This window comes from Lissotriton vulgaris, chromosome 1_1, assembly GCF_964263255.1.
Source record: "Lissotriton vulgaris chromosome 1_1, aLisVul1.2, whole genome shotgun sequence".
Classification (NCBI taxonomy): domain Eukaryota; kingdom Metazoa; phylum Chordata; class Amphibia; order Caudata; family Salamandridae; genus Lissotriton; species Lissotriton vulgaris.
Window position 1 is genome coordinate 771467759 of NC_141685.1, and position 24679 is coordinate 771492437.

Consider the following 24679-nt stretch of genomic DNA (forward strand, 5'->3'; position numbering starts at 1 on the left):
CGGCCTCGCGGTGTTTGTCTCCTCCCTCTGGGTCACGAACAACTTGGCAGATAGATGGCTACTCCTGTAGCAGTGGAAAGCGAGTCTTTAAACGCTGGAACCTCTAAGGCGAGCGGCTAGAGATAGTCAACAAAGCCATCCAATTATTAGCAAGGAGCTGACCCAAAGCCCACTCTTACTATATTATATTTATTGCAGTGGAGGCTCCTCTGCTATGGCAGAGGAGCTTCGCCCCCCCCCCCCCCCCCCCCAAAATGGCAGGAAAATAAAAATACAACCACACTCTTTTTATTTCTCCTTTCCTGCGGAGTCTTTGAGGCCGGCCTAGGGGGTGACAGCACTGAGGGGAGTGTCAGTGCGCTCCCTTCACTGAGCATGACGGTTTGGCCAGCCATTTCAGGCTGGCCAAACCACCATGTGCAGTGAAGGCTCTCTCCAACCCCAGCGGTATGGCTGTGGTTGGAGAGAGCAGGCATCCCCTTACCTTCCCCCATTTCGCCTAACCAACCCCCCCCCCCCCTTTGCTGGCCTACCTGCCAGACCACTTGTAGCAAGCACCAGCCCCTACTGTTTATTGGAGACAATAAGTCTGCCAGTACATAGCCAAAGCTGGCTGTAGCCAAGACCTAACTAATGCTTTATGTCTTGTATTTCATGAAAATTGTGAGTTATGATGAAGTAATGGTTCATTCCTAGTGTAGTTGTACTCGTTGCATTTTTTATAATGATGACTATTTTATGGATTAATTTAAATATTAACAAAGCTCAAACGAATCAAAGTGGATATTGATAATGAATATGAGAATAGTGCAATGATCAACTGTGCTCATTAATTACAATGCAGTGATGTCCCAGAATTCTAAAATTAATGGTGATAATACTCTTGCTGAGTAGGTAGCAAGCACATTGTGAGTTGTTACTCTGTTGATGTTCTTGTGTGATGCATTATTGGGTAATAGGCAAAAATCTGGAAAAAAATGGAAAAAGTGGCTGAACACAGGCACAAAGTCAATTAATGTATTTTCAGTTTAATTTTATCTTATTTTACTAGTTTTTAAAATGTAGATGGCAGATGATAGAACTACCACTTGCGAGACAACAGCCTCTGGCCCTGTGTAAAGTATCTGGGACCAGATATATTAAACTCTGATTGGCAAATTCTGGTCGCAATTTGCCACTAGAGTTCTATTCTGCTAACCAACCTATGTACTAATGGGTCGGTTCTCTAACTACGGATTTCCTAGTGGGTCGTGTATCAACCTTCCTCATGAATATTAATGAGGTAGATCGCAATGTGTGGCCCACCTCATGAATATTAATGAGGTAGGTCGCAATGTGCAACCCACTAGGAATCTCAGCCATCACAGGAATGGTGGCCTGCTGGTGTCAGCAGACCACCATCTCCGTGATTGCTTTTAAATAAAACAGGATGCATTAAAAAAAAAACTCAGCCTTTAACTTACATTTTTTAAGAGTAGGTAGTGGTTCATGGAACATCTGCATACTGTTCAAAAATAATTTTGTAAACATTTTCAAAGTAGAAGGGTTCCCTTGAGGGCTCTTTCCCATTTGCAAATTCATTACCACTAACACTTCAGTCGTCAGTAAAGTATTCATGTTTTGCGTACGGATTCCTGTCACAAACTATCAATATATGCCATTGTGATTTGGTATTTTAAGGGGACGCCCTAAACTCTTCCCTCCAAATACCGAATTAGAATTTTCTTGCAATCACCAATTGCGATTCGGTAACTTGTTATTGAATTGCAATTTGGTATTTGTACATAAGAAGAAGCATTTTTGCAATTGCAAATGGCACCACAAAAATACTTCGTACATCTGGCCCATGGTTCCGAATCGTGAGTTGCCGGTTGATGTTTGGTCTTCTGACTGATATTCTGCACAGTCTTCTAGAGGTTCTTTGTTGCAGTCCATTTAGTATCGCCATTTGTGATCTCTATTCCCGGTTTGTCTTGTTTGTGAACCGTTTATACTGTAAGCAGGCATTCCTTGGAAGGAGATTAATAGTCAGTATTTATTCCCACTGATGCATACCACTAAGGCATTGCACTGAGAGATCTGTTTGTTTGCTTAGAATGGATTTAACCAGAGGCGCTATTATATATTTATTATCCAAATCAGAAGTGTAAAAAAATATAAAATATATAAAAAGTTATTTAAATTGTATACAAGCGTTTATTTAAGTCTGAGTAGCAAAGGAATTGTTTTTTGTAATTGTTACGTTCAAAACGAAGAAGAAAGTGTGTGCTCATGTTTTCCAGACCATGTACCTATTGTTTTCTCCATAGAGATCTACACGACTCCATTAAACTGTGAAGTTCTGTATTTTCGTGTAATAACATGCCATCCTTGGATCCATTGCTAATGTAATGTTCTCTATTTGCAGATGGTTTGAATGCTGAAAATAACGATGACCGAGTTCTGCATTGCTGCCTACAGTATCAGAAACTGTATCCCAATACTAGCCTTCTGCTGTGCTCGTAAGTCAGATATTTTCTGAATAAAATACCCAATATGGCACTTATCGCCAGACTGTTGATATATGCCTATCGTTTGGAAATGTGCAGGTTTCATCAGCTGAAGATAATAGCGGAGTCTCCTAGCGAATTGTGAAGGAGAGTCCTGATTTTTTTAACGATAAAAGAGGCAAATTTCATGCATTCTCTTTTCCTACTGGTTATTCATAATCATGTAGTCCCCACAGGAAATTACAGAACTTAAAACCCAGTATAAAAGAGTCAATTAGATTATAAAGCCCTCTTTTCGTGATGAGTCCATTGATGAAACCGAAGACCAAAAATAGAAGAAATCCCTAGCAGTAGCCACATAACATTTCCTTTCCAACTCTGGATGTCATCTGTAATTCAATTCTCAATATCTGAGGCTTTGATGGATACCACATCCTCCCATCAAATTGATGCCTGATTTGTTACTCCAGAAACTACAGGAAAGTCCAAAAGACAACTATTGCGTTGGCAAATAGTTGGGGGGATAATATTCACCTCTGTTGTCTTTATTGAAACCAAGACTCTCCTTTACAACTGCCTCCAAAGTGGAGAAGTGTGGCTCAGGGGTTAGAGGCGGCAGACCCGGAATCTGAGATCGGCCCTGGACCAGGGTTCAATTCCCCGCCTCGGCGGGTCTTGGGCTCAAAAATTCCACGGACTCGATAATTCTCGCTCCGGTGCCTTCTCGACTCACGGGTTCACACTCTGCGACTCTGGGCAATAGCTTGCTTAATCTCCACTACAGCCCCACGCGGCGGGATGCCTGGCTTTCACCTTGTGGATACCCTGCCGGGGTTATCTCACAGGGGAATACCAGGACGGGTTCCCTAAGCAAGCGCCGGGAAACCCACTGTGGGTAGCTGTGCGCTATATAAGCTCAAATACATTTACATACATATTCACCTCTGTTGTCTTTATTGAAACCAAGACTCTCCTTTACAACTGCCTCAAAGAACTTGCAATTTCGTTACTTACACAACATGAAGGCTCTATTATGCATGTTCAAAGTAAATTAATTATAGCTGTAGACTAATCTGTGATCTTCAAGATGTCCTCCAAACTAGCCTCTGCCCAAAAGCCCCCAGATTCCATGTCGCCATTGACTAAGTGGGCCCCGAAAGTGGATGTGTCTACCCTCACTTTTCCATCACCAGCTTAACCCATCTAATTAAAGTCGTTGTAGCAGGATAAAAAGGCTCCCGGACATCAATGAGTAACTGAGGTGCAGAGGTTCTCACCCCTTGAGTCACCCCAATATGTTGCTAAAGACACTATACCACGCACAGGTTGGGATAAGTAGCAAAATATTGAAATTCCGCAAAGGAATACGCATTTTTGCTCTGCCTGTAATTGCAAAAACTAACCTCTGTGGGTGTGAGCTCCATAGTAGTGATGTCCAGTGCCCTAACATCCGAAACACTTTTAAAAGAATTTAAACACTATCTGGCAACTATTTAATCAACAAAGAATCATTATCACCCCAGGGCTCAAACAAGTGTAGGACCACATTAACATCCCACATAACTGTCTACCATGATTGAGGAGGAGTCACATACCTAATACCCTGCAACAACCTACATATCAAAAGATATTCACCTATTGTTGAACCATCCATCTTCTCACAACCCACTAAAATAGGAGACCTATTGCTATGAATGGTCCAATAGGGCTTTAAGAGAAGTTGGATACCCCTGCAATTCCTGCTGAAATGGGATCCAAACCCTTTCGAGACACACGCTGTGCCAGAAACCTCATCCTGACTTGTAAGCCTTGATGATGCCAGCTGCCCTCGAGACTTCGATGTAACCTGAAGCCTCATCCAAACGTCCAGGAGCAGCGGCAAGCTTCTAGAAAGGTTCTATATCCCTAAGGCCATTTTGTTGTTCTTTACTAACCTATGGGACAGGCCACAGTGCTCATCAACATCTGAGGGAACACAGGCAACAGTGCTCATCAACATCTGAGGGAACACAGGCAACTGTATAGGGTAATCTGTTGAGAGTTCCAGAAGCGTGGGAAACCAACGTTGATTCCTCCCAACCCTCGTCTTTTGCATATGAATCTGCACCAGCATTAGCACTATCATGACAAATGGAGGGAAGCCATTGTGAACCCCACTCGACCAGTCTTGAAGGAACGCATTGGTGGCTAATGCCCCCAGATCTGGCCTACAACTGAAGAATCTGTCCAGCTGAGATGTAAATCTTGAGGCAAAGAGATCTATACATAATGGACTCCATATATCTGCCAGCGGCTTGGACAGATGGGAATCAAATTTTCATTCTCTGCATTCAGACATCTTCCTCAAAAACTAATCTGCGACAAGATTCAACTAACCTGGCATGTATTCTGCAACCAGAATTTTTTCCTGCCAGGGACTGAACTCCCAGTATCTTCACCAATTTGGTTTGACCAAGAACCTCCTAGTTTGTTGACGTACTTGACAGTTGTCAAATTATCCATGTAAAGGAAGACCATGAATTCTATCCTGTGGCTTTGAGTTGCAAAGGAGCTTGCAGAAAACTCTAAACAATTTGTGTCATGATGATATGTTCCGCCAGTCCAGAAGGTGCCACATCTTGCACCACTTCCCCATATACTTGCGATGGATTCTAAAACAAGAACTGGGGAAGAGTGAACAATCGCTCTGCCGTTCTAGGCATTCATTTGGGCGATTCAACAGGATCTGCCCTTGTCTCGCTGTCTAATGGGACCAATTGAAAATAGTGGCAGTCTTTTTTTAAAAAAATTCTTTTTATTGTTAAACTTGCACACACTTGATTGTTACAGCAATTAACATTACTGTTAGATTTGGCATCTCTAGTTGGCAGAGGTAGGTACCTTTGACCATATAGGGACCCTTGCATCTAGTCAGGGTAAGGGGGGTACACTCCTAAAATAACCCATGCTCACCCCATGGTAGCTTGGCACGAGCAGGCAGGCTTATCTCAGTGGCAGTGTAAAGCATTTGTGAACACATACAGTAATACAGTGACAACTCTACAGATGGACACCACGCAGGTTGTATTATAAAAATAAGTATTTTTATATAGACTTAACACAAGACCAAACAACAAAAATCTACACTACTGTACTCAAAAATAGACTTAAAAGTAGGTTGTTCACTTAAAATCTGTCTCTAGCAACAGATAACTCCAACGTGTGTTATCACAACGTAGTGACAGGAGAAATACCAAAGTAAGGCACCGACCGCGAGGTGAGCGGCGTCGGGCCCCCAGTCGAACAGACTCCCAAAGAAAAGTACCTTTGAAAAGCGATGAAAATCAAAGACAGATCACGGCGTCTCGGAGATGTGGCTTCGTTGGCGTGGTGCGGCGTTGTTTCCTTACGACCCAGGGGAGGTGTAGACTTGGTTCCTTACTGCAGCGCAGGGGAGGTGAGACGACGGTTCCTTATTGAGTCGGGGAGGTGACTTCACAATGGCGCTGAAACCACGGTTCCTTATGATGTTGTGCTGTCGATGGATTCTCGGTGGCCCATGTTGAGGACCGGCTCCGCAATGTCGATGTCAGCTTTGGAGTCGATGCGACCCAGCAGCAGGCGTCGGGACCACGGCACAAGTCGGAGCAGCGCCCATGGCTCTTGGCAGGTTACGGCTAACCTTGGGCGTAGTTTGCGAAGTAGCGCTACGCGAAGTGCATACTGCCCTGTGCAAAATGCTTTTTGCACTGATTGCACAGTGCCGGATGCTTGTCTGCACTGTGCAATCAGTGCAAACTGCACCTTGCACAGTGCAAGCGGTCGTTTTCTGCCGCTCGAGTAGATTTCTACTCGAGCAGCAGCTTTCTCAACGCAAAAAGGTAGTTTCTCATCGTGAGCGGTCGCGATCACTCGCAATGAGAAACCTGACCTCCCCATGTTGAGAATCTTGCCGGGAGGTTTATTTTTCACGATTGTGATCGGCAACTTGATGTTGCTGATCGCGAACGAGGAAAAAGTCTCGCCGGGATGTCATTTTGCTTGCTCGCGGTTGCCAACTTGATGTTGAAGACCGCGAGCAAGCAAAAAATGACTGCTGCACTACGCTGCGCGTGTTTGCACTGTGCTACGTGCAATTTGCGTAGTGCGAAGTAGCGCAGACTTCGCGAACTATGCGAGCGTAGCATAGTGCTTTGCCCAGGGTTAGTTACGGCATTGCTCGCTGGCGTCGATGTGGCACGGCGGCAGGTCTACGGTGCAAGTCGGAGCAGCGCTCATGGCTTCGGTATAGAAGACGGCGTCGCTCGCCGGTGTCAGTGTTGCAATTTCCTTCTGCTGCAGCTAAAACCGCAGTTCTAGATGCAGGCAAGTAGAAGGGGTGAAGTCTTGTATCCCTGAGACTTCAGGCAGGAGGCAAGCTCAAGTTCAAGCCCTTGGAGATCTTCCTCAAGATGATGAAAGCACACTCAGTCCTTTTTCTCCTTTCTTTGGCAATGAAGCAACCACTGCAGGCCAACCCCAACAACACGTAGCATAGGGGTAGTCTCCTCCTTCAGTTTCCCGGTTCTTCTCCTCAGCAAAGGGTTGTCTTGATTCCCAGAAGTGATCTAAAGTCCTGGAGTCTGGACCCCAATATTTATACTACTATTCTCTTTGTTCTCTGAAGGCAGAGAGAGTCTGTACCTAGTCCAAATCAGTTCTGGTCAGTCCTGAAGCACTTTGTTTAGAGGACTCCTTCTCTTTCTTTGACAGTGTAGGCCAGGGACATCAGATGCACCATAGTAGGTGGAGCCAGCATTGTGGAAGGCAGGCACAGCCCTAGTCCGGTCCCAGGTGCTCCCCTCCCACCACATGCCGATGGGTCTATTCAGCCCTGTGCTGACTAACCCGGTCTACTGGAATCCTCCCAGTCACTCATAAACCAGACAAGGAATACATAACCTAGCAGAGGCAGGTTTGGCTAGTTAGGCAAGAAAATACCTTCTTTCTAAAAGTGGTATTTTCAAACACATAATGTTAAAACCAACTTCATTAAAAGATGTATTTTATCATTTTGAGTTCAGGCCTACTAAAATCTATTTTCTACCTAGTTCCCTGAGTCAGTTAGGATTATAAGATGTTATAATCAGACTGCCCATTCTGGCCCATGTGGAACAGGTAGCCTTGCAATGGGAAAAAATGGCTGTAATTCACTATCAGGACATGCCACACACATCAGGGCATGTCCTACCTTTTACCTACAATGCACCCTTACCTTGGGCCTACCTTAGGGGTTACTAATATGTAGAAAAGTTAAGGTTTAGGGACTGGCAAGTGGGTGCACTTTCCAAGTCAACATGGCAGTACCAGACTGCACACAAGCCCTGCAATGGCAGGCCTGAGACACACTTTACAAGCTGCTCAGGTGGCTGGCACAATCAGCGCTGCAAGCCCACCTCCAGCATTTGATTTATAAGCCCTGGGCACACGCAGTGCACTGTACTAGGATCTGACAAGTAAACCAAACAAGCCAATCATGTAGTCACTAATCCATACATCAATTTACCATAGGGAGCACTTGCACTGTGGCACTGAATAGCAGTGGCACTGTGCCCAAAGCATCTAAAACCAGCAAAAACATAAGAGGTAAAAGCAAAAAATGGAATGGAGACCCTCGCCAATGGTGCCAGGCCTAACAATTACCACATCATTTCATCGCCTCTAGTGCATCAATGTCCATTGATGAGTAGTTCTTACATTGGGAGATTACAATTTATTATTCCCTCCTGCTTGACCTCTGCCAGGGGGGTTTTCCCATTCTCAAAAACAATTGGGGTGTATATCTATCCCCTGGGTGTGTTCCACTTGCTCCAGATTTGTTCCCATTTCTTGGGGCACCCTATCATATCTTAGACTGTCCTTTCTGCCACCATTTTCGCGCAATGTTTCGTTTGGCTATAACAAAGCCTAGTATGACCAGAATAAGTTCCCTACTATTGAGGTCTGTTGGTTCCCACATATTGACCAGCCATAGTTGTGGTGTTTGTTGAATTTTGCTGCCTGTCATTTTATAAAGTTGTGCCACTATCGCCCTCCAGTACATTTGGATGAGAGGACATTCCCACAGAAAGTGGAAGAATATGCCTTCCACCTTACATTGTCATCTACATGTAGAGTCATCTTTTTGTTTTATTTTTGTCATAGTGTTACAGGAGTTATAGGCTCTATGTAGGACTCTGAGTTGTATTTGTTTTAGCCTAGACTTTGTGGCTACTTCTCTTGGTAAAGGGAGCGCCTCCTGCCAGTCTTCATCTTCTAGTTCTCCTAAATTAACCTCCACTGCTCTTGTAATTTTGTCAGGGGGTTAGGCATGGCGTTTAGTAATTTTTAGTATGTCTTCGATATAGGTTTACCGTCAATTCAGTTGCATAGTAGTCTGTCCTCTAGCGGGGACGATTCTGGAAGGTCTGATTCCGTAGGGAAGGCTGACATTAGTGCATGTCTAATTTGTAGATACTGATAAGTCTTGGATGCTGCCATATCAAATTCGTCCCGTAACTCCTCTAAGGGCTTGATCTCTTCTTTTGCCCAGAAGTCCCCTACTTTCGAGATGCCTATCATGTCTCATTTCTCGAACCCGTTGGTGTTTAACCAGTTCTCCGAGTATTTCCGAGTCTCATAATGCTGTAGACTGAGTTATTTTATTTTCCCATCCCAGCTGTTTTGTTACTATGTGCCAGAGACGGACTATTTGTTGCTTTCGCCCAGTTAGTACCCGTTGTTTAGGGTTCATATATAGCGCCTGTCTGTAACTTCTAGGACCCATCAGGAATTTGTCCATTAGATATGCGGGATCCGAATGTGGGCCATATATCCAGTGATTAATTACCGCCAGCTGAGTTGCCCAATAATATAGTTGGATGTCAGGGAGGGTTATACCACCATTGTATCCACCCCTTCACCAATTTGTGTGGCTATCCGTGGGGGTTCTCTTCTTTCATTTTCAATCTGGGAGAAGTATGTGTTGGGTATAAGGAATGGTGTATTTTGTAAGGCTTACAAAAACCTTGGCACTGCCATCATTTGAAAAAAGTGCAACGCGACCCATAAGGGACAATAGTAACATTCTCCAGTGTTTTTGTCATTTTGCAGCCATTGTAATGGGCCCAGGAGGTTGTGTGTGTAGAAGAGTGAAGGATGTCTTGTGATGTAGATCCCCAAATAGCTAAATACTTCCTCCTTCACCGTCGATGCGCAACCCATTGGTTATTATGGGATGGGGCCTCAAAGGATGAATAATACTGATTTTGACCAGTTTATGGTGTAACTGGAGTACTGCCGGAAATTAAGATTTGTATAATCCTGCTTGTGGATGAGTGAGGGGATGCCATTTATAGGAGGATATCATCTGCATATAGGGAGATTCTGTCCTCCCATACCACTGTCCACTGCAGACCTCGGATTATTAGATCTCCTCTATTGCAAGTTGCAAGGGGCTCTAGCATTAGGGCGAAAATCAAGGGTGAGTGTGGGCTCCCTTGTCGTGTACCTCGTTTGAGGGGGAAGAGACGTGAGGTGTGTCCGTTCATTACCACGTGAGCCAAGGGTTGCGCGTACAATACCTTGACCCAGGTTATGTATTTGGGGCCAAAGCCTAGTCGCTCTAGTACAGTGAATAAATATGGCCATTCAATCGTACGGATCAACATTCGGGCGTCAAGTGATAGTATTGCTGCTGCTTCTTTAATTGTATCAGTTCCGCCTAGCACTCCATGTAGACGTCATAGGTTTAATGCCGTGTTTCTTCCTGGCATGAAGCCGGATTGATCCGGGTGCACAAGGCTCTTGATAACAGGCATTAGTCTGTTTGCCAACAATCTGGCCAATATTTTAACTTCGGCGTTGAGAAGTGATATGGGGCGGTATGAGCTAGAGTTCCTCTGGCTTACCCTGTTTGTGGATAACTACTATAGAAGTTAGTCTCTGGTCTTGGGGTAGGTAACCCAGCTGTATGCCCTCTTCATACATGTCTCTTAAGTATGGTGCAATTTTCGTCGCTACAGGTTTATATAATTGAATTCGAAGACCGTTAGGCCCCATTGCTTTCCCGCATTGTATACTGTTAATTGCCCTGGTGACTTCCTCGTCCTTGATGTCACTGTCCAGTAAAGTAGTGTCGCTCACCGTCAGGGAGGGGAGACACATTTCTGCAAGTAGTTCTCTCGGTGTGGATGTATTGGTGGGTGTGTATAGATGCCTAAAGTGTGTTCCAAATGTCTCTACTATTCCCCGGGGATCCCTTATTATTGCACCATTCTTTGATTTCAGATATGCCACCCATCTGTTAGCTTGTCTAGCCATGCCAGTAGTTTCCTGGCTTTATCTACGGTTTCATATGTTTTGTGGAGCACTGTCGCTTACTTTTTGCTTCTTCTGTTACTTTATTTTTATATTCTTGTCTTTTGATAACCAGCGCATGATTGGCCTCTACACTGTCTGATTTGACAATTTGTGATTTTCTCTCTAGAATCTTAATTTTTAAGTCCGTAAGTTCCTTCTTTCAGTCTTTTTTATGCCCAACCATGAAGGAGAGTGCCTGTCCCTTTAATTATTGCATTGAATGCTTCCCAGAGTATCTGTGGGGAGGAAACTTAGTCGTTATTTTTTTTAGAGTAGTTTTCTGTGGGTTGAATTAGTTTGTCTCGTATTTGTGAGAGTCTTAAGTACCAGGGTTTTAGGATAATTGCATTCCGAGCTAGCTTTGCTCTCTTAGTATAAGTGAGCCAAACTGCTGAATGATCTGATATTTTCCTTGCCAGATATCGGATGTCTCTAAAATAGGGCAGTTGGTGTGCCAACGTTAGGCTATAGTTGATACTCGACTGGCTGTTGTGTGCCCATGAGTGGAAGGTGAATTGTATGGTCTGTGGGTTGTTTGCTCTCCAGACGTCTACGAGACCCATTGCTTCTAAATAGTTTGATAGTGTAGAGTTCTTACTGGGTGTCAGTCTAGGGGATTTTTGGACTTTTTGTCCACAGAGCATCATGTTTAGATGCCCTCCAAGAATCAAAGCTCCCACTGGTAATTCGAGGAGTAATGATCTTAAGTCAGGCAGGGTCACCCTCTGCAAAACTGGTGGTATGTAGACTAGTATATTTAGGGGTTTACCCTCCCACATCCCTCTGGTGGTTGCAAATCTCCCCAGTGGGTTTATCCATGTACATTCTACTATATATGGACATCGATGATGCAGGAGTATTCCTGCTCCCCTTGAGCCTGTCGTGAAGGTTAATGGGCAACTAATTCATATCCACATCTGTTCAGTGCCTTAAATGTATTGGCAACCAGATTGGTTTCTTGCATCAATACCATGTCTGGTGCTTGTCTTCTCATGTATTGAAGGGCTATCCCTCTTTTTATCCCGTCCTCCAGCCTGTTACTATTCCAGGAGAGAAGCCTGAGAGGGGATTCTGTCTTATCCGGGGTCATGGTTTGCACAATAGTGGGTATATCAGATCGCAAATCTCCCAGTATCACAAGATGTGTTGCGGTGTTTGTGATGTTGCGGTGTGCGTGCCATCTCTGATGTTGACTGGTTCTCTTGGGTGTCTTAATTGAAGCTGTGTAGTGTGTGCTACACTTATTAAACTATACCTTACATTACAGCTACCCCAACTTGCTGTGTTAAAACAGTATTCCGATCTGCTGAAAATATGTAGTGTTCCATCCCCCCTCCCTGCATTCCTACATAACGCACCTAAAACAGACTGTCTCCCCAACATAGCAGAGTGCCTGTCGTCCCTCCCTATTATATAGACAAACCACCATTTCCATCTTGAAAAGGCGAGTAACCAAAAGCTGATTTATTTTTCTTATATACAAGAAAAATATTGCGGAATGCCAGGAACAATGCCCTGTTGCACCCTTAAATAGAAAGTCCCTGACCTCAGTGGTTATCCTCTCTTCCTCTTCCGGCGAGAAAACCATTAGATATGGGCAAAAGGTCTGTACCGGAATTGCCAAACAATCTATCTCAGAGGTTGCCAACGTTTTCTGTAATCAGAACTACTCATATTCAATGAAACTCACGGAGTTATGAATATTTTTAGTGCTCTAATAGTAACCACATCAGACAAGATTACAGTAGTTGCCACTTTATGCAGGAATACCATCAGTGATCACCTCAGTGAATCAGGCATGGTTGCCAGCAGTAACGTTAAGAAACTGTCAATATGGAATGCTTTCACATGGGTAATATGTATTACAGACATAGCTGCAGTGCCCCTGGCACCAGGTAATTACATCTGTAAAATGTCTCTTCATTACCACATGATTTTTCACTGAAATATCCGGTTTAAATATATTTTGTACATTCAGCCGTTTTTCTTCAGTTTATCAGCTTATGAGTTCTGAAAATAAACACATTTTCCTCTCGAATATACTCTCTCAATTTTGGCATACAGATCTTAATTTAACCAAGCAAAAGCCTCTAATTTAATAGGTTAGACTGCACACAGGAGAGCACAGTTATAGGTAGCTGAAGAGCTACCAGTTGCACACAAGCTCCTCGTTGGAGAAGCCCGATCTATCTGAAAACCTTGCACAGTCTGAAAAATCCAAGGGTCTGAGGAAATATTTCCTCAATCATGTACGAACAGTGTGAACCTTCCTCCAACTTTTGTGAAAGGGAGAGAGGAAACTCTTACCTAAAAGTCCCCCTTCCCCGGATAGATCACCAGAGTGACAAGACCTGAAATGGCCATCCCTCCTTCACTGAGGGAAGAACATCGGCCTGGTGTACCTGAACTGGCATATGAAGTGGTAGGGGCTGAAGGGGAATGTTTTTCTCAATTATTTTTATTGGTTAACAAACAAAAGGCTTCACATATAATTCTACAGTGGTATAATTAGGTCATTGCACAATTGTATTCCTCTTGGCATCACAGTAACCCATAACATACATGATCCATGCGGATTGTCAAGGCGCTTTTACGACCGTAGCATTCCCATGTTCCTAACCCCTATAAGTTCTCCAATCACCCCACACTTTCTCCCATTTCTTGGGGCATCCTCTAGCTGTGTGGACCACTTGTTCTGCTCTCTGACACCAATCCAGATCCACCTTCCAGTCCTCAACTGCTGGTGGGGACCACAGCACCCCATGACTTTGCGATATTTCGTTTTGCGACACCCACTGCTAATCTAAGCCAGGTTTCTTTTGACTTATGCCAATTCTGGTCTATATTTTATTCTCAGTAGGAGCCATCTGGACTCCGCCGGGATCTCCACCCTTGCCATTATTGGCGTGATCAGGGCAGAGTAATGTTGAATTTTCCTACAGTCCCGTAATGTGTGATAGGACGCCTCACTCCTGAAACCCATTTTGCACAATGGAGAATGTGCTCTGCCTATTTTGTGCAGGAGGACTTGTGCATAGTAAGATCTATGAAGGATCTTAAGTTGGCCCATTCGGAACTTCACTGATGGAGATCTCCCTGTCGGGCACGAGGGCCTCCGTCCAGTCTTCTTCATCTAGTGTTTTCCCCAGATCGTCCTCCCGCGCCCGCCTGAGGAGACCAAGTAGATCAGGGGATTTGTTGAGTATTTTCCTATAGATTAGAGATACTCACTTCTGTGACAGAGCCTCTATTAATAAGCGGTCCTATAGTGGCGAGGCATCAGACAGTTGTTCCCCCCCCTCATTGGCTAGTGGCAGTGTAATGCATGCCCCAACTGAGTGTGTCGAAATCGTTCGGAATCAGCTAAATCAAATTATTTTTGCAGCTCATTAAACTGTATGTATGAATGGTTTCTCCGGACATTGCCCAGGGGCTCTATACCAATAAGTTTCCACTTATGGAATTCACCCAGCCCTGTCGTTAGTTTCCCTTTCCAGCTCAGAAATGTGGTGCTTTGTGCCATGTATGCACTACTACTTGTGTGTGTTGAGGCCAATTGTCCCTGCCCATCTTACCATACAATAGTTTCTCCAAGGCCATGTACCCTCTGTCTTCTCTATATGCTGGGTCCTGGCGATCTGCGAACACCCATTTGTTAATTAGCAGCAATTGCGAGGCCTAGTAATATTTTTGGACATCGGGGACTGCCAGTCCTCCCTCATAAACCCCTTTCTGTAGTTTGGCCAGCTCAGTTCTTGGGGCTCCCCCTTTGCACAGCAGTTTGTGAACTGGTCAATCCAGCCAAAAACGCTGGTGGAAACTTGAACAGTGTGTTCTGCCTTACATAGAGCAGTCTCAGAGGGTCATCATCTTATATAGAACGGCTCTGCTCACCAGCATCAACTGCAAAGATTCCCAGTGTTTCACATCTGTTTTGAGTTGTTCGAGTTGCGAGTCAAGGTCCTGCCTAAGGAATTCGTGTGGGTCATATATTCCTGTATTTAAACCTGTTTGAGCACACCAGTGCCAAGCAGTTGCGTAGCAAGCAAGGGGTCCCGCCCGACAAGGGGTAAATCACTGATTTAGCCCAGGTGATTGTGTAGCCAGTGTTACCTGAATATTTGGAAGATTTGAATTATTCTATTTATGGAGGTCTGGGGTCGTGCCACATAGAGCAGCACATCATCTGCATATAGAAAGATTCTTTGTTCCCACCCTCCCGGAGCAGGTATACCCTAATTTATGGGGTCTCGACGAATAAATGTTGCGAGGGGTTCGAGGGCTAAAGCGAACAACATATGAGATAGTGGGCAGCCTTGACGGGTGTCCCTATGAAACTCAAACCTGGGTTAGGTTGTTCCATTTACCCTGACCTTGGCCAAAGGGGCCATGTAAAGTAGTTTGACCCAGGCTCTGAATTTGACACCAAACCTAAATCTTTCCATGACTGCAAACATATAATTCCATTCCACTGAGTCACACGTCATTCTCATGTCTAAAGCTATCGTCACCATTTAGATACCTGTGTAAGGCTTAGTTAGGTGTAGTACCCCACTAAGGGGACGCAGGTTGAGCCTTGTGTTCCTGCAGGGAATAAATCCAGACTGATCCAGGTGTATTATCAAGGGGAGAACCACTCTGTCTAGTGGTCAAAATTTTGGCCAACACCTTAACTTCCACGTTAAGCAGGAAAATTGGTCTATATGAACTGGGTTCAGCCGGGGGCTTCCCATCCTTTAGTATGATCACTATCGTAGCCATCCTCTGGTCTAATGGGAGACAACCCCTAGAGAGCTCTTCTTGATACATCTCCAACACTGGTTTGGTCACTACTCCTTCTAGACCTTCATAGAGTTCTATTGGCAAACCATTGGGTCCTTGTGCCTTGCCCCCCTGCAGCTCTCTCAATGCCCCTTGTAGGTCTTCCTCGATAGATTGACCTCTAGGGCCACTCGCTCCTCCTCAATTAATGGTCGGAGCGCCACATCCTTCAAGAAGTCCGCGCAGTCCGAGTCGGTCATTAAAATCTGGGAAGTGTATAAGGCCTCATAATAAAAGGCGAAGGACTCCGCTATTCCTGTATTAGAAGTGTGAACCGTCCCGCTTTTGTCCTTCATGTCAGGTACCCAGCACCTCTCCCTGTCACGCAATGCCAGCCACTTTAAGAGCTTGGCTGCCTTACCACCAACAAAGCAAACACAGGGAGATTATGGACGGAGCGCTGAAACCTTTTAGACACTCTCCCCCAGTCACAGATCTGGGTTGAATCCATCATCATTCTTTAGCTCATTTCGCCATCTCAGTTCAGACCCAGCTATATGCAAATCAGTTTTGAACCTGTGCCTAGTGGAAACAGTCTACCCCAAATTGCCAAGCCAGGTTTCCCCTGAACCGGAAACAAGCATCCTGGGACCGGTTTCTGGGTAACACCCTTCATCAGCCAGGCTAGCTTGAATCCAGTGGCAAAGTGACCGAGGGGCCGACGTCCTAGAGATGATGTTGCGTTGTCAAATCGTGCTTTAGGGCTAGGTCCCCCATCAGTGCTATCAGCTCCTGTTGATAGAGCTGCAACTGGTGTTTGTTCATTTCTTGATTTGTGTCTCTTCGCTCTACTCTGTATTTCTAGTATCTTCTTTTCCAGTTCGGTGCATTGCCTTCTGGAATCTTTTTTCCTCCTCCCTATTATCGCTTGAGTGTACCTTCTCAGCACTGTTTTGAAAGCCTCTCATCGGCTCAGCGCCAAATCAACAGATCCTTGTTTTTTGGGAAATACAAGCCTGCCGCCTTGGATATTATATGTTATGTGTTTTTATCTTTGAGGTACCAGGCATCCAACCTGGGTGGGTATTGGTGAGCTCTTATCAGACCTTATAATTGGACCTCCACCAGGGAATGACATGATACTCCTCTAGCCAATTGTATCGCTGCCCTGAATCACGGTTGTTGGTACCGGAGAGTAAACAAGTACTCGATTCTGGAGAGACTGCTGTGCGGTGCCAAGAAATATGTGTACTGCTGAGTATGTGGGTTCAATTCTCTCCAGAGGTCTGACAGGCCCATCTCCGATGTAAACTCTGAGAGCTTGGTTCCCCCACCCTGTCCCCCTGCACCAGTACCGGTTCTGCCCATTTGGGAGTCAATCACCACATAAAATTCACCCCCTACCCAGGAGGAGTAGTCCCATGCGTAGTCCCAACAATAGATCTCCCTGGTCGGGGGGGGGGTTATAGTCAGGAGTTGAGACGCGGCACACACAGAGCAAAAGTTAAGATCCACTCCATTCCATATCCTATTAAGGGCTACATAGCGTCAGTGGTCATCTCTCCACGATTTTTGGGAGGTAAAGGGTAACAATTTTTTAATTGGGATTCCCATCCCCCACAAGTCTGAGGTGTAGCCTGCGTGAGCTTTTAGAACGTAGCCCAATCAATCCATTCCCTTATAGTGATGACCTCTCAGGTGCGTTTCTTGCATTAGTATTATGTATGGGCCATGACGTTTTAGGTGTTGCAGGATCAACGTATGCATAAAACTGCTTCCCAGCCCATTAACATTTTTAAGCTCTGTGTGCTCTCACTTGATGCAATCTTCTGTACTGTCAAAGTAGTATGTCTTTAGTTCCAGAAGAATGTCAGTCACCCCCACCCCACCTCCAGGAGAACCAATCCACCCAATCTCTTCCACCCCATTCGAGGGGCGAAGTCTTAGAATTCGGTGTGTGGTCTGTCGCTAACCTCTGGAATAATCTCAGTAGGCCCATGTCAGGAGTGGCCCTTAGACCAAGGCACGATTCCAAGCTGAGCAAAGAAGGCACTCTCATGAATACAAAGGCAGTCCGGGATTGTGCAGTGATGCTGCACGTCTCCAAACACTACAACAAATTGCACAAGTCCCGCTCACAGTCTAGGGCATGGACCCGCTCCTACTCTCTGGGCTGTTCCCTTTAAAGGCCCTCTTTACGGTCCATGTCTTCTGGTAAATTAAAGCGGAGGCACGATTAGTCCCCGTACAACCACTCTCTAACAAAGTTGTGAGGATGTTAGGATGCCACTCGGTGTTGCTCCCGATCTCCTGATGAGCAGCTCTTTGCACACCTGAGCCCAATCCCAGAGTTTCAAAGGCCATCAGCGATGTTGCAACAGATTTAGGTTTTTAAAGAGGACATGTTGCCTATTTTTGGCACTCTTCTGTCTCCCTCTGGTGTGCCTTCAGGCTCCAAGGATCCATTGAGGTCTCCAGTTGGGTTTCCGTTGTAGAATTTGTTGTTGGAGCGTTCTGTTCCACTCAAACCTTTCTTGGGTTCTTTACCAGCTTCAGAAACAATTTACACTCCTGACACTGAAATCCACGCTGGTCCCTTCAACCCCAATGCTTCAGGCAGAGATCTCAGTACCAATAGTCGTATTCGAGTCCCAGCCTCGACTGAGGTTGCGTCCCAAATGATGCGTCCAGTCCCCCTAAAATCTGATTCAGATAGAGCAATATCTTTACCTTGGAACAGCCATCCAGGGCTTCAACAATTTTTCAGTCCTGACTCTCATGAGGGTCAACCGGGCTTCAGAGTTGATAAATGAGGTGATGTACACCCATACTATGATGATGACAACCTGTGCATGGATTTACAAAAGGCCAGTGCTTTGAACATTTTTCCTGATACTAGTTTGGGTTCCCCATGTAACGTTAACGGAGGAGATTGCTTTCTTTGCTGTGGTGATAAGATACACAGATAAAATATTAGAATTACAACTTCTTATTATGGAAGTCAAGATCAAAATTCAGACAGAAGTTTTACAGCATAGGCAGGCTTTTTACAGCATAGGCAGGCTTCGTACTAATCCCTACTGATGCTCAATGAGGCCCTTTCCAAACATTCCTGGGCACCTAGTCTAAGCCTTGTTCTTGCCAATCTGTGAGCAGGTAGGTAGCCAGGCACTAGAGACCGGTGCCAAGTGATCGTGATTTGTAGAAAATATGGGGGTCCAAATTCCACAGGAAGGGAAACTCCAAATTGTTACCAACGAGAGCCCCCATCCACAGGCAGAGAGCATCAAGGCATTTGAGAAACAAATGCTTTCATCAGCCAGCTTAGCCCTGAGGTAGGTTAATGGCAGTTGTTTACTAGGATAATATTCGAGCTCTCTCTGGAGATGGTCAATAAGATCCTGCCAGCAGTCCTTGAAGAATTTCGGACCTTCCTGGGTCCAACCATCCAGGATGTGGCCAAATATGTCTGGATTGGACACTACTGATGGCTTAGGCAGAGCTGTTGGAACTAGCTTTGTGCTTCAGTTTCATCCATGGATGAGATCCACAGGCTTCTCCGGGGATTTGCAGGCATCACTCATTGATGTGTCTTTCGATGGGCCTCATCTGTTTGGCAATAAGGCTGATTCTGCCCTTCAGCACTTTAGAGATAGTTAGGCCACGGTGCGATCCTTGGGCCTCTTAACTCCTAATCGATCATTTCCTTAGCAGTTTCGTCCGTTTTGTAACTACTCCAGAGATTTGGTGCACTGGCACTGCCAAGGCCCACAGCCTATGCAAACAGGTACCCCAGTCCTTTCAGGGTCTGGGTCAGGTATCAAGCAGACAATTCCAGGCCAGAAGAGGCAATGAACCTCCTAGTCTCACGCCCCTAGTTTGCTCTTAGTGGCACAAAACCACTCTGTGGGAGGTAGGATCAGACATTTCTTCCAAAGATGGCAAAATATAATATTGGACAGATGGGTCCTTCAGATTGCTCAATGGGACTATGTCCTACCATTCCTTTCCGACGCACTTCCTTTTCCGCCCACATAAGAGTGGGTATCAAAGGAGCACCTGTCTATCTTGCTTCAACAGGGACAGGATTTTTTGGCTAAAGAAGCCATAGAGAGGTTCTGGCCCAGGAAACATGAATTGCTGTTACTCCCACTATTTGTTTGTGCTGAAAAAGAATGGTGGTATTCCTCTGATCTTCACCTCTAAATGTCTTCATGCGGAAGGACACATTAAGGATGCTTACATTGGCCCAGGGTCAGTCTGCTGGGGACTTACAAGTAAATAAAATATGGCACTCAGGTGTAAGCCAAATGTACCATATTTTAGTGAGTGAATGCAAGCACTTTAGAACTGGTTAGTACTGAGTCCTAAGGCCAGCAAAAACAAATTCAGAAAAATAGGAGGGGGCAGGCAAAGAGTTTGGGAGACCACCGCCCTGAGGCTGACGGGTCTAACGCTCATTGAATCTTTTGACACTTAAGACTGTTTTCCTCTTTTCAATCACTTCAGCTTGTCCCCTGAGTGAGTGGCCGTCTTATTCAGTGTAAACGCCCTACGGCTGAAAGTGATGACTCCATTTCAAGTTGGGCAATCCATCACCCACCCAGGGTATTTGCCCTGCTCATCTCTCAAAAAAGGAGGAGAAACTCCATCGTTTGAACCCCAGATGAGCTTTAAGCTTTACATCGATCACCCCTGAGATCATTTTTGTGGGAGTTCTGTGGACAAAGACATGCGAGGCAGTGTAAAAAATGACTTTTTAATGGTGGATAGTCCTCTGTATTAAGATCTGCTATGTAGTAGCCAAGAATCCGGAAGGACTTAGGGCTCGTTCCATTTGGGTCAGGGGTGCTACCAATGCAATTGTCTGTTCTTGACATATTAGCTTTAAGGTTTTACATTGTTCATACCAAGGATCATCAGGTGGCCGATCAGCTATTTGTGGGATTCTCCAGGTTGGAGAAAGGGACGGTGGTGCAGTAGAGAGGACTCATTCATGATCCACAGTTTTCTTCGTTTTCTGCTGCCCAATGGCTAAAGAGCAGCTCCGGAAGGTCTAGGAGCCCATTCCACCAGGGTTAAGACTGTCACCACTGCTTTGACAACTATAGTGCCAACCATGACCTCTGTCAGGCCACAACATGGGCTTAAGTTAACAAGTTCATAAAACACTACTGCCTTGACAGACAGGTCCAAAAGAAAGAGCTTTTGGCATATATGGTCCTGCAGGGTGTTTTGGTCTGAGACTACTCCACAGACCCTCCACCTAGGGAGGTACTATTTTGGTATCTGTTCTAAAAGTTGAAGAATTGTCATTTAAATGACTCCGACGTGGACATTTTTCATACAAGTGTGTCTGAAATATTTTTTGCTAATTTATGAAAATACATATCCCCCTTCTCATGAGTGCCCACCACATTACAAGCAAAAAAAACGGCTACTGCGTAGTATAAATTGTCCACCACACAAAAAAAAATTATAATAGTAATATCTGGAATCAGTTTGGAAATGGTTCATATAGTCTCTCTTGATTTGGCGTTTTCTCTCTCCAGAGTTCTTTTTCCAGGTCTGAAGCCGCGATGTGGAGGTCCTCAAAAAAATAATAATACAAGTATAGACTTGTTAATGGTGTGTTCTCTGGCAGGTTCCTTCACCACACGAAAGTGCTCTAGGATGCTGATGGGGGGGTCTGGGGGGGGTTGAAGAGGAGTTCTTGTGGTACAGGGTGAAGGGGTTCAGGGGATTACAGGGGAAGTGAAGGGATTTTCTGGTGGTGCAGGAGTGATGTGCTCAGTGCCCTTGGAGTAGGAACAGCCCTGGGCGTCATGAGATCCTCCCTCCCACCATTGTTGAAAGAAGAATCGCAAGAATGGGACTTGCCTGAAGCCGAGACCCTTCAGGAACGTGGCACCGGTCGTCTTTGCCTCTTCTGCCTCACCCGGGCCTTTCAGTGATGGTTCCTCTCCTCGGTGGTGCTCTCCTGGACCGAACTACGTCGGTGCTTCCTTTCCCGTGTTTTCTCCACTCCAGCTCACCGCGTCCTCTCTCACCGCCGCGCTGTTCCTACTGCCGTTGTCTTCTTGAGGCGGCTCTGCGCTCATTGGTTCGAGGTCAGGTGGCCTTGTGACGTAGGCGCCGACCGCTAGAGCGCTTGCTTCGCTTCCGGCGGGACAAGACGGGTAAGCGTGTGTCCCCCACGTCAGATCACACTCTGAATCACCCTTGGTGGAAAGCTTGTTATCTCCAGCAGTAATTTTGCCAGTAGGTCCGCGACATCCACAGTAGAGCCATAATATTCCCCAATTGTACATTTTTACACAGGGATCACAAGTTACATTCCTTGATGTTAATAAATAGTTATTCTTATGGAGAGTAACCAGTTATTCCTCCTAATAGTGGTGGTTCCTCTGTGTGCTGCAAAGCATTAGAGAAATGTACTTTCTGCTTGCAGATGAACTTTGCTAGTAGATTGCCGGATTCCAGATACCACCAGGGAATGCTGTTTCGTTCTTTCTGGACTTTACCATGGCGGTCCAGGCGGCCCGCCGTGAATTTGTACTTGTCGAGCGATTACTTCAGCAGCAGGACATCAAATATTCTCTCCTGTACCCGGCGAAACTGCGGGTTTTCCATTCTGGCAAGACATCCTACTTTACACACCCTAAGTTGGCTGCTAAGTTTGCCCGCACTCTCAAGTTCCCGAAACTGGCCGCTGACGTCGATATGGATAGATACGCCGGAGATAATCTCACTGAAAATGACTGAGTATTGTGCAGCTGTCTCGCCTTCTCTAATTGATCCTACTGTATTCTTAGATTCTTTTGCTTTTTCTATTGGACTATTGATATATTGCCATTCTGCTCTTTTGACACCCAGAACTGGATGGGTAATGCCTGGGATGACTGCCCGCTTGAAATTGTGAGCTCCATATGAGCTCTTGCCCGGCCACCCAGCTCTTTGGGCTGGAATTCGCCGAGCTTCCTGGTGTTCCCCCCTGGGATGAGTCCTGCATTGTGTTCTGAAGTTGGCCCCATGCGGCCTTGTTGGGGATGGGTGGGTTCTTTTCAGCCTGATTGGTGGCTGCAGTGGGTGGGTGGGGGGTCGGTCGGAGGGGTGCTGGTTGCAATGCATAAAATGTTTTTCGTCTCTTCTTCCCTAGTTTCCTTTCCTCCCCCCTTTCCTCCTCCTCTCTGGCACAAAATCTACAGCTGAGCGCTATTTGGCTCCCCTCCCCCACGCGCCCACATTTCTCCCGTCTTGTGGTGTTGGGGTGATGGCTGAGAGCAATTACCTGGAATATATGGGGCTTGAATGACTGCAGAAAGGTGCAGCTTGTGGCATTGTTGCTGAATCTCAATGGGGCAGGTATATGCTTCCTGCAGGAGGTGCATCTATTATTATTATTATTATTATTATTGCATTTGTATTGCATGATAGCTACCCAAAATGGGTTTTCCGGCGCAGAGTAGCCAATTGATAGGTGGAATGCGTGTATCTTATTTATCAAACAGCCAGGTTTTTAGCTACTTGCGGAAACTGTGGTAGTTTGTTTCATTTCTCAGTGAGATAGGGAGAGAGTTCCAATATAGAGGGCCTAGGTAGGCAAAGAATTTGCCTCCAATACGGGCTAGCTTGAATTTAGGGACTATGAAACGACCATGAGAAGCATATCTTAGATTTCTAGATGGAGTGTATGTTTTGGCCAAAGTGCAGAGGTACTTGGGGGCTGTGTTAGTTTTTATTTTGTGCATGTAGATGAGTTTTTTAAATTTCACTCGATTTTTTACGTTTAGCCAATGTAATTTGCGTCGGAATGCAGATACCGATTCTCTTTTTGGTACTTTACATAATAGTCTAATTGCCGCGTTTTGGGCCATCTGTAATCGGTGGAGATTTGCTTTATTTGATCCAATATAGAGGACATTTCCGTAGTCAAGACGGGATGTAATTAAGGCATTGACTACTGTTTTTTTTGTTGACTCCGGGAGCATCCAGCAGATTTTTCTCAGCCACTTAATGATGAAAAAACAGGTGGCTGCGACTTTTACTGATTGTGCATGCATGCTCAGGGTAATCATCAAGGAGTATACCTAGATTTCGTACTTGTGATACCGGGACGGGGAGGTTGCCCATTTTTTCTGGCCAGTGTTGTGGGCTCCATGGATGTTTCCGCTTCCCTAGAATTATTACCTCCGTTTTTTCGCCATTTAATTTTAAGAAGTTTACTTTCATCCAGGTAGCGATGTTATTCAGTCCTGTTTTGAGCGTTGATGTGTCATTGGGATTTTGTGCCGTAAGTGAAAGCATAATTTGTGAGTCGTCTGCATATGAGTAAATTGTGAGTCCCGATTTTTCAGCCAGCTCTGCTAAAGGTTTGACGTAAAGATTGAAAAAAAGTGGACTCAGGATGGATTCCTGAGGTACGCAATGTGTAAAAGAGTGAATTTTGGAGCTGGCATTTTTGGAAAAAACTTGAAAAGTTCTGTTTGAGAGAAAAGCCTGAATCCCATTTGAGCGCTGCTCCACCTATTCCTATTTTGCTTAGTGTGTTTATAAGCACCGTGTGTGATATGGTGTCAAAAGCAGCGCTCAAATCCAGTAGGATGAGTGCCACCGTTTCCCCTTTGTCTTATTTCTGGCGTATTGCTTCGGTCACTCCTAATAGTGTGGTTTCTGTTGAGAAACCCGCTCTAAATCCTGATTGCGAGGGGTGAAGCAGTTGGTGAGTTGCAACATATTGTGTCTGGTGTAAATGGATATGTTTTTCTAAAATTTTCGATAGAATCGGAAGCAGTGAAATGGGTCGATAGTTTTTGGTATCGGATGTGTCTGCATTTGTTTTTTTTAATAATGGGTGAATCATAGCGTGTTTCCAGGAAGATGGAATTGTAGACTCTTTAAGTGATGCATTAAGTAGATGAGTTAGGATTGACATCTCTGAATGATTAAGTTATTTAAGGATATTTTCTGGGATGGGGTCCTTCGGTGATCCTGATTTAATAGATTTAAGCAGCCCTTCTAAACTAGCCGTTGTTAACATGGGCCAGTCCATTAAAATGCAGTCCGCGTTT

At 45.2% G+C, this 24679-nt stretch overlaps 1 protein-coding gene across 1 annotated transcript in view; it reads left to right on the forward strand.

Moving 5' to 3' along the window:
* Positions 1 to 24679, forward strand: part of SWT1 (SWT1 RNA endoribonuclease homolog) — a 1175709-nt gene that overhangs the window by 446038 nt on the left and 704992 nt on the right. The window contains exon 9 of the mRNA XM_086956007.1: positions 2408 to 2501. Within this exon, the coding sequence (XP_086812133.1) occupies positions 2408 to 2501 (94 nt within the window). The remainder of the gene's footprint in view (positions 1 to 2407; positions 2502 to 24679) is intronic.